Here is a 10,534-nt window from a genome sequence, read left to right on the forward strand (position 1 = left end):
GGTCTGAGGGAGGAGGGGCCCTGGTCCCAGGCCCTTCAAGCAGTTGAGACTCAGAGGGTTGGGCCCAGGCCTTGGTTTAGCAAGATCTTTCCCTCCCCACCCCTTTCCTGGGCTGCTGGGTCAGGGGTTCTATAAAAGGCTTGTTTCCTGGTTGAAAGAGCAGTAGGGAATTTTCTGCTGCACACTGGTCATGAGCTCTGCCCTCCTGCTGGCCCTCCTGGGGGTCACCTTCACGCTGCCAGGTGAGCGCCTTGACCTGGAGGGGATTTTGCTGCAGGAATGGCGGGGGAGCTCTGCTGACAGGGATCTGCTCTTCCCACCCCAGGAGCGCAGGCGCTGCTCTGCCAGTTGCTGTCAGGTAGGTCTGTGTACAATGTATCGGACCTGCCCCTCTCGTGGACAGCTGAACAGAAAGAATGTGACAGCGGCGAGGGTTGCCAAGACACGCTGATGCTCATTGAGAACGGTGAGAAGGGCCCTGCCCCTGGCGCTCAGCCCGCCTGCCTCCCGGGCAGGGTCGCGGGAGCCCCCTCCCCAGCAGGTGCAGCCCCTCGGGTGCCCAGGAGCCTCCCCCGCAGCCACTCACCCCAAGCCACGATGCAGCCTCTTCCTCTGGGACCCTGGAGTCCTGATCCCCACCCTGCCTGCCTCCCTCTCTGGTCAGGACCACACGTGATGGTGGTGCTCAGCAAGGGCTGCACTAAGGAGGAGGACCACGAGGCCCGCGTCACCGAGCACAGGACAGGCCCGGGCCTCTCCGTCGTCTCCTACACCCACGTGTGCCGCCAGGGGGACCTCTGCAATGGCCTCTCCAACACCATGCCGGTCTGGACCCCGTCCCTCCAAACAGGTGTCAGCGGGTGGAGGGCCCCCGAGGAATGGGACAGGGAGGGGGCGGCGGAGGGCGTGGCTCACTTGCCCCACCCCTCCCTGACGCCCCCTGGGCCCCTGGCTCTGTCCTTCCCCCTCTGTTAGGCACTCACTCCCATCCCTGCCACCGCCGTGTCCACTGCCCAGGGCTCCCCTGCCCAGCCTCTGCTAACAGTCCTGGAGCAGCAGGTCACGCCCCTCCCTGGAAATGGGGTCCCCTCCCTGTCCCCTGCTCTAACTCCAAAGTTGTGATTTTAACCCTGCACCCTCACAAATAAGCTCTGCCCTCCTGCTGGCCCTCCCCTGCCCAGCCTCTGCTAACAGTCCTGGAGCAGCAACCTGGACTGATTTCTCATGTGAAACCACCAACCGCACACTCTGGCGACCGTCCTAACCTGGTCATCGTGCGTTCTCCTTTCTTCTATACTGTTGGATTAGCTTCACCAATGCCTCCCGCAGGGTTTTTGCATTCCCTGTTCCTAAGTAAGATGGCTTATACCTTCCCACTGTCCATGTCAGGTGCTGTAAATAGAGTTTGGGACGATGTTTTGCGCTTCTGTTCTCTGGAACAGTTTTTGAATGCGGATGACTTATGTTCCTTAACTGTTTAGTAGGACTTCCAGGTGAAGCCATGGGCTCCTTCCAGGGGACCCCTTCCCTGCCTTGACCAAGGAGTCTGTGTCCATGTCTAGCCTCAGCAGGCCCCGCCCCCACCCCCTGCACCCCAGCACCCACTTCCCTCCTCAGCCCCGGGTTCCTCTCCCCAGATTTTTGTTGTCGTTGCTAGAGACAGGATCTCGCTCTGTCACCCAGGCTGGCGTGCAGTGGTGTGATCATAGCTCACTGCAGCCTCCAACTCCTGGGCTCAAGTGATCCTTCTGTCTCAGACTCCTAAGTAGCTGGTAACCACAGGTGTGTGCCACCATGCCCAGCTAATTTTTTAAGAAATATTTTAGAGACGGGGTCTTGCTATGTTGCCCAGGCTGGTCTCAAACTCCTGGGCTCAAAGGATCCTCTCAGAGTGCTGGGATTACAGGCGTGAGCCACTGTGCCCGGCCTCTCCCCAGATCTCATATCTCCCCTCACTTCCTCTTTCACCGGCCTCACATCCCTAATTCCCCACACTCAGGCTGTGCAAGAGGAGCCCGAGGAAGGGACATTGGGGAGATTGGGGCCAGCAAAAGCGGGGTGAAGAGAAGGCATCTGATCCAAATCCAGAGCCCTCTCAGTGTCCCCTCATTCTGTCTGTCACCTCCCCAGCCCCAGGGTCCTTGCGGTGCCCAGTCTGCTTTTCTACAGAGAGCTGTGCAGGGAGTGCCACAGAGGTCTGTCCCAAGGGGAGCACACACTGCTACAATGGGGTCCTCCGGCTCGTGGGAGGTAAGCTGGGAACATTGGGGTCCCTGTGGGGGCTGAATGGGGAGGCCTGGGGACTGAGATCTGAGTCTCTGGGGAGCTGAGGCATGGGAGGGGCCCGGAGGGAGGTGGACCTGGCCTCCTAGGGCAGCGCCCCCCTCTGAGGGTCGGCTGGTCCTTGCAGCAGCCTCGCTGCCTCTCCCTCTTCCCCTTCCTCAGGGAACATCTTCACCAGACTGCAAGTCCAGGGATGCACGTCCCAACCGGGTTGCAACCTGCTCAATGGGACCCAGAACATCGGGCCCATAGAAGTGAGGGAGAGCTGCGATCCCAAAGGTGAGTCCCATGCCTAACAGCGAGGCTGTGTCCTTCACTGCAGCCCTGGGCAGGATGAGCCTGGCTAACGTATGGGGCATGCAAAGGCATCACAGCAAAGCCAGCAGCCACAGGTAATTTAGGTGTTTACTGCTCACTCAGGCGTGTGTGAAGTGAGGGGACTCTCTGGGTAGGCAGCTGGGGGATAAAGGGATGGGGTGCCAGCAAGCAGTGTCCAGCTGAAGGAGAGAAAGGGTGTGTGGCCCAGGGGACAGACTATAGGACAGGAGCCCACTGCTGGGAGTTTTAAATGATGCCAGGCTAAGCTAGGGCAGCCTGTTGGGGAGGGGACAGGGGAGGAAGGTTAGGGTGCAGGGCGGGTTGATTTGCGTGTGACTTTGCGCGTCGGGGAGTGCTGGAGCACCTGCTGGTTCTCACGGGGCCAGGGACTTCCAGTTCTATTTCTCCACACTCCTGACCTTGGGTCACCCTGGGGCTCCCACTTCCCCCTGACCGCCCCACCCTCTCTGCTGCCCTCATCCACCCCCACCTGTGGTACTGCAGCCCCCAGCAGGCGTGCCTACACAGGAAAGGAAACCAGAGGGAAAATCAAGGGTGCTTCGGGGGAGTCACGGAAGGCAAGAGTTCAGCAGGGACACTGGCCATGTCCCCACTTGCCCAGTCACGTGCGGCCCCAGCAGAACGCTGGAAGGATGGAGAGTGCCGTGGGGTTCTCAGTAAGAGGGGCCTTGGGGCAAGGGGAAGCCGCAGTGGGGAAGGAAGGGTCAGACAGAAGTCCCAGCTGCCCTGGGGCAAAGTCTTCCCTGTTTGTGCCTCAGTTTCCTCCTCTGGCCACGTTGCCCTAACCCTTAGAGCTTCGAGGAGAGAGTTGAGTGAGTTCAGCAGACGTTCCTCTTTGCGTTTGGAGCTGTCTCCCTGGCTAGACAAGGAGCCTGAGGACAGGGACTGCGCGTCACTGACACCAAGGTTTCCAGCTTGTGCAGCGTAAGCGCTGGCTCAGGATGGGTGCCCAGGACGTGTATGCTGAAGTGAGGCCAGGCAGGATCCCGGGGTCTCCATGGAGACCCCAGATGAGTCAGACCCTGTCCCTGCCTAGAGGGCGTCCAGGACTAGGAGAGAGAGACGCCACAGACCACAGACACAGTGGTCCTGCTTGGGGTGGTCAGGGATGTGGGATGGGGGGATGCAGGGCCTGGGGATGCTCAGAGGAGGAAGACACTGATGGCCTGGGGGTGGGGGGTGAACGGGGGGTTCACAGAGGAGGTGACCTATGAACCCACGTCTTAAAGATTGTAGAAGAGGAAAAGCACATTAACAGGCAGAGGGAACAACACATGCAAAGGCCCGGAGGTCGAGTGAGCCTATTATTGCCTGGAAGGGCTCATCAAGAAGATGGGGTGCAGCTGGGATTGGGGGTTGGTTAGAAGTTTTCCAAATAGACGAGGTGGGGGTAGGGGTGGAAGGGGAGCTATCTAAGCAGAAGGAAGAGAAGGAAGAGCTGGTGGGAGGCCAAGGGGGCAGGAAAAGGCCTGGTGTGTCTTGGGAACGGACACTGGTAGGGAGCGGAGAGGTAAGAGGGGGCTGGGGGTGGTCAAGTACCTGCAAAGCCAAGCTGAGGGGGGACGTCCTGCCCAGGGCAGGGGAGCCATGGAAGGCTGTTGAGCAGGGAGGGGCAGAGTCCGAGCCATTTATCTTTCCTTTTGACTAAGGCGGGTTTTAATCATCTGGCCCTCATCTCTGGGACTAGATGACATTCATAATTCAAAAGGTATTTCAGAAACTAATCGGATGTGTGCCACACACACAACACACAATACACACAACAGACACAAACACATGCATCACACGATGCCACATATGCAACTACACATCACATACCACACACATGCTCCCCCATACCCCCGATATAACACACACCCATCACAGACTGCATATACAACACACAGTACATGCAATGCACACCACACACAAACAAAACATAGATACGCTGAACACACACCACGCCAAACACACACAACAAACACATACCACATACATCACCCCCACACGCACCACGCAAGCACACCGTGTACACAGCACATGCCATACACATATACTACACAAACCACACACAAGCCACATAAAACACAGCTATTGTGCCACAAATACATGTTCTTAATTTATATACGCATCCGGCTAGCATTCGACATTGCAGCCAGATCTTGGAGGATGCTTTTGCCTTCCCTGGTTGAGTTCAGTTCAGCAGTTTGGCAAATGTGTAGTGAGCATCACCAAACCAAGGGTCAGAAGCCAGGGGTGCGGCCAGATGTCAGGGAGTGAATGGGAGGTGGGGGAGAAGAGCACTCCAGAGAGGCGGAAGAGCTCGTGAGCACACAGAGGGTGCTCGAGACGGGCCAGGGCTGCAGCCCGTTTTGAAGAACCAAGGGGCTGGAACGGGTAAGGCCCTGACCACCCGCCTGAGGAGCTGGGCAGTGGTCCTAGTGAGAGGAGTTCAGCACCTGGCAGTTAAGAGCCTGGTGTCTGAATCAGGGAGACGGGAGTTCGAGTCCGTGCTCTGCCACTGGACCAGCTTTTGAGTGTCAACATCATCTGAGTATCAAAAGTCTCAATGTCTCACTGAGCATCTTTCCCTGGGCTTGGAGAAGGGGTTGGATGGTGGCTGCAGACATGGGGAGGGGGCAGATGCAAAGGCCCTGAGGTGGGCGTGTGCCCACGGTGTGTTCACCGGGAACCCTGCCCGGGGCCTCACTCCTTCTAGCCCTGGGGTTTTCTTCCCTGCTCCTGCTGTGGCCCATTTTGGGCAACCTGTGCTCTTGCCTGTCTAGAGCTGTTCTGCCTCCCTGGAGTGCCCTTCTCTCCTGCACTTACTCCCTGACATCTTGTTGGCCATGACCAGGAGGACACTGTGGGCAGAGCAGAGTGTCAGAGGTGGGGGACAGGACACATGGGTGGGGAAGGAGTGGGAAACCCCATCGTGCTGGAGCCCCTGGGCCATTTTGAGGACTTAGAATTCTATTCTGAGTGGGATGGGGACCTACTGGAGCCTTCGGAGCAGAGGAGTAACAAGAACTGACTTACGTTTAGAGAGCATCCCTGTCTGCGGGTGGAGGTCAGAGTAGGGGGTGGGCCTCGGGGTGCAGGGAGAGCTGTGGAGAGGCAGGAGCCAGCTGATGGGGCTTGGACCCAGGTGGAAGCAGTGGAGGGGGTCCCAAGTGGCCAGCAGGATGTCCTGAGGGACGCCACATGGGGTGAGAGACACAATTGTCAAAGATGACAGCAATATTTCCAGCTTGAGCAACTGGGAGAAAGGAGCCACCATTGACCAAGATGAGGAAGCTGGGGCAGGGGGTAGGCAGGGTGGGGATCATGCTTGGGGGAGGGGAGCAGAAGCCACAGTTTTGTCATCTGTGAAGCAGATAGATGAGCGGCCCTCCTTGGTGGGCCTGCTATGAAGGTTACAGGTGTTGGTAGACGCAGAGTCCTCAGCTGAGGAGTTTCTGCACGGTGGGACATGTCACTGCCGATCTGTGTTGGCCTTGAGAGAAGGCCGAGGCTCGTGGCTTTCACACTAGACTCCTGAGGGCCACCAGGGCCAGCGTAGCTGAAGATGATCTTCAACACCCGTCTTCCCCACCACTGAGCCCAACCCCAGCCCTAAGGAGCCAGAACGCCTTGCTCCAAGCCCGGTTCTGCCACTCACTAGTTGGGTGATACCGGGCAGCTGCTTGACAATGAGGATGATGATGATGATGACAACAACACCTACTTTGTGGGTCGCTGTGAGGCCATGCAGACAAGGCGAGCACCTTGGGAGGGTTCAAGGGGCTAGAACAGCTCAGTACATGCTAGGCACTGAGTCTTTTTGTTTGGAACATTGTGTTTCTCAATGAAAAGAAACACGGTCTCAGGCCGCCTTCCGTATTATCCCAATGAGGACCTTGTAGCCCGGACAGGGAAGTGGAGACCGGCTGTCCATGGCTCTCCCACCTGCAGGGAGGGGCAGCCTTCCAAAGAGGGCCCTGGGAGGAGGGCCCTGCGGTGTTTAAGCAGCAACAGGGTGAGCAGTGTAGGTGGGGTTAGACTTCTGTGTCTCTTCTAAGTCCAAGGCTGAGGGACTCTGTGGCCAGGACACCTGGAATGTGACTCAGAATGTGATCACCTTCCCTAGCATGGGACCTGGAGGGACGGACATGGTGGGTTCCTGCTGACGCAGACCCTGATGATTTCCTCTCCCCAGATTTTGTGATCTGTGAACAAGGGACCAAGTTTATGGCTGGGAGCAACTTGACTCACGAACCCGTGTACTGGGACACAGACTGGATCCGGCTGTGCGATGCTGGGCAAGTGTGTCAGGAGACGCTGCTGCTCATAGACGCAGGTGCATGGCTGGGCGAGAGGACCACACACCTACCCCGTGTCCCCTGCAGCACCCCGGGTCCTGTCCCCTGAATTTCCTGCTCAGTTCCCCTCATGCCTGGAGTTCTCAATCCAACTCTTCCTCTCTCTGTGTCTTGGTTTCCCCCAATGAGAACTAAGCATGACCCATGCCGTGGTGATCAGGGGACCTGCATCCGCCCTCTGCCTGCGGAGCACCGTGGAGCGCAGGGAGTCCCGCTCCGAGTCCCTCCTGCTGCCCTTGGAGCCGCCCTCCCCAGCCCAGCTATCCCTGTCTCACCCCTCAGGAAGCAAGTCAGCCCTGCTGTGGAACAAAGGCTGCGGCAGGTCTGAGGCTCAGGACTCCTGGGCCACCACCATACATACCGGGCCCCCTGGGGTGCTCGTGGCCTCCTATGTCCGGTTCTGTTCCTCCAGCTTCTGCAACAGAGCCAACAGCACCAGCATCCTGCTGAAGTTCCTCCATCGTCCAGGTATGGGATCCGGGCACACGGAGAGACCAGGCCACAGAGACACAGACACTCGGGGCCCAAGGTGGGTGGCTATAGCTGACAGCAGAGCTGTGCAGCCCCACCCTTCTCTCTGCTCTCAGCTGCCCCTGCCCCGGGAAACCTGCGGTGTCCTAGCTGTGTGAACATCTTTGGATCCTGCTCTGGGAACTCGCCCAACATTACGTGTCCTAGCGGCACTGCTCATTGTTATGATGGTCACATTTATCTCAAGGGAGGTGAGTGCTGAAAGCTGGATCCCAAGGACAAAGGGGCCTGGGGACCTGGAGCCCTGGGTCTGAGGGGGAGGGGCTGGGCTGGACCCCTGGGTCTGAGGGGAAGGGGCTGGTTCTTAGAAAGGTCGGTGTGCTGTACTTGGTGTCCTCTCCGACTCGATCTTCTCCCTATAGGTGGGGTGACCACCACAGTGGGTATTCAGGGCTGCGTGGCCCAACCTTCCACCTCCTTGTTGAGCCACACCAGGAATATTGGGATCTTTTCCGTGCGTGAGAACGAAGAGGATAATAATGATTATAATATTAAACCTCGTCTCCAAAATGGTGCTGCCCCTGCCGCCTCCCTCGCTCAGGTGGTGGGGCTGGGGGTAGCCCTAGCCCTTTGCTGTGGGGGGCTTTGTCTTTCCCGCTAACTCCATTTCCCCCATGAGCCTTAACCCCTGCTGACCACCCAAATCCCACCCTCCCTCTGACCCCACAAGCTAATGGCCTTGGACAACAAATTATTTTCCCATCCTCCCTGTGAATTACCATCCCCCCAGCACCCAAACACACGTTATCACCTGATGATAACATAGGGAGGACCTGGGAGCAGCTGAGCTTGCCCTACGGAGAGGGGACATTCGAGGAGTGGCCACATGTACCTGAAAATAAAGACCTGTCCTTTCTCCAGTGCTGGGATTTCTCTCTGGAAGGGCAGGGCCGGGCTCCCAGAGGTCTGGCACGGGGCAGGAGAGGACTTTGGTGAGAAAATCACCACCCAAGGCCCGACCTTCATTGGCCTGGTCCACACGTCCATTCCAGCTTGGGTGGCGGAAGGACCTGGGAGCGGGAGATGCGCTGAGACCAGTGAGGCTTCCATCCTGGCCGTCAGGGCCCCAGCTCACATCGGGGGCTCCTCGTCTGAGTAACTGGAGGAGAGGTTAGCATAGTCGTGTGTCGCATAACCACAGGGACACATTCTGAGAAATGTGTTGTTAGATGATTTTGTTGTTGTGTGAACATCGTAGCGTGTATTCACACACATCCGGATGGTATGGCGCTTGTTCCTAAGCTGCAAACCTGAACGGCATGTCACTGCACCAAGTACTGTACCCACCGTAGCACTATGGCAAGTGTGTGTGTTTCTAAACATCTAAACCTAGCAAAGGGACAGTTACTTCACGGTATTATAATCTAATGAGACCACCATTGTCTATGCGGCCCACTGTCGGCTGAACCGTTGCTATGTGGCACATGACAGTAATGGGATAATTGACATAAGGTCTTGAGAGGAGTCGAGAACAAAAGGGTTAGCACAGTTTCCCAGGGCTGTTGCCACTGGGGCTCTGTTGCCATCCTAGGCCTGAAAGGGGGAGAAGGAGCCATTGCTGGCATCTGCAGAGAGAGACATTCAGAGAGAGTTGCCGACGGCTCCAGCGTCTTCCCTCGTGTGGGTGGAAATCAGAGTCCTCGGTACAGAAGACACACAATTCCCACCCACCACTCAATCACTGCTCTGTGATGACGACAGAGAAGTCCTCCTCCCTCTGTGTTGCACCACCAGTTCCTACACAGCGAGAGGAAGAAGAGGGAGGAGACGACTTTGAACAGAGCTGCTGAGGTCCAGGATGCGGAGCTGCACCCCCCATGTTCCCCACCACCTCCAACACCGCGTTTGGACAGTGTCTGGGACCTGTTGCGAGGCCAAATCTTCATTCTCACAGGGAGTGAGTCTTGGATGGTCTTGTCGGTCTTGTTGGATTTCTGTCGTTTTCCATGGGACAGGGCCCTGGCCAAGGAAGGAGTACCCCCAACGGCGCCTCCTTCCAAACCTAGTCTCCTTGTCCAGCCTCCCTCTGGTAGTCAGGTTCAGTCACCGCAGCCCACAGGGTGACCCCCTTCTTTGCCTGTTGTTTCGGCCACACGAGGAGCACACGATGGCTAGTGGCAGTCATGGCGTTCACTGGTCAGAGCTTCATCCAACCAGCCCAAGGTCACAGGGACAAGGAGGGTAGGTAGGTGCAGTAGTGGAAGGGACAGTCCCTTGTTCTTCCTTTATTTCCTGGATCTGTGCATCTGGCCATGGGGAAGGTGGCACGATAGACTGGCCCTTGGTTTAAGACATATGGCATTTCCTGTTGGATGGCAGGGTACGATCTCTCCCCTGGGGCCCTGAGAAGCCACTCGTGGGCCATTCCACCATCCCAAGAAGCCAGCCGTCTCCATGCACCGGGGCACCTAGGAAGGTCGGCGGGTTCCATGGTGTGAATTAATTACCACACTTTCATTGCCTTAAAATGTATCGCTTCGTTGGAAGCAATGCTGCATGGGCTACCACAGCACCAGAAAAAGCATCTTTGGTCCCAGAACTGCGGTGTTCACAGAAGCACTGAGTACAGGGAGGGCAACCTGGAACCCACAGTATGTGTTTGGCCCTGTGAGGATAAAGCTCTGTCCCCTCCATGACAGGATGTGTCCTGTGCAGTCAACCTACCTCTGGTGTCCCGTGGTCAGGCATTCAGATTCCTCTGGGCCCGGTAACAAGCCAGGAACTGCTTTCCGAAGGGTGGACGGCTGTCTGCAGGAGGCAGCGTACCTTTGACCTAAACCCTGAGGTTCTGCATCGTGGTGATCCATTTTCTCTTTATGTCACAGAAACTTCCAATAACATTGGGTGTGTCAGGTCGCACAGCCGGAGGGTCAGGGCAGCTGGGCTTCCAGCCTGGACCTTCTGCGCAGCTCACTCCTCCGATCAAAACTGGCATTCTTAAGGGTTCCCGGACAAATCGGCAGCAGTAGCATGTCAAAGTGTGTGACATTTTGGCCCCAGATCCTAAGGGACCCGTCTCTTTTTCTAGAGGCAGCAGCATA

At 57.3% G+C, this 10,534-nt stretch overlaps 1 protein-coding gene across 1 annotated transcript; it reads left to right on the forward strand.

The window, feature by feature from the left end:
- The first annotated feature begins 81 nt into the window (after window positions 1–81).
- CD177 (CD177 molecule) lies at window positions 82–8,343 on the forward strand. Its single transcript, XM_012653209.1, has 9 exons — window positions 82–242; window positions 326–466; window positions 665–850; window positions 2,131–2,250; window positions 2,446–2,562; window positions 6,800–6,940; window positions 7,245–7,430; window positions 7,550–7,684; window positions 7,856–8,343. Exons 1-9 carry the CDS (start codon window positions 191–193, stop codon window positions 8,092–8,094), a joined length of 1,317 nt encoding a protein of 438 aa, XP_012508663.1. The 5' UTR covers window positions 82–190; the 3' UTR covers window positions 8,095–8,343.
- Window positions 8,344–10,534: the final 2,191 nt, after the last annotated feature.

Source organism: Propithecus coquereli, unplaced genomic scaffold (assembly GCF_000956105.1).
Source record: "Propithecus coquereli isolate 6110/MARCELLA unplaced genomic scaffold, Pcoq_1.0 Scaffold42, whole genome shotgun sequence".
Taxonomy (NCBI): Eukaryota; Metazoa; Chordata; class Mammalia; order Primates; family Indriidae; genus Propithecus; species Propithecus coquereli.

Bases quoted from the DNA above. Each gene is read 5' to 3' on its own strand.
- CD177 (XM_012653209.1), top strand. From the start codon at position 191: ATGAGCTCTGCCCTCCTGCTGGCCCTCCTGGGGGTCACCTTCACGCTG. The intron at 467-664 runs GTGAGAAGGGCC...CTCTCTGGTCAG, and splicing joins GCTGATGCTCATTGAGAACG to GACCACACGTGATGGTGGTG. The intron at 2,251-2,445 runs GTAAGCTGGGAA...CCCCTTCCTCAG, and splicing joins GGTCCTCCGGCTCGTGGGAG to GGAACATCTTCACCAGACTG.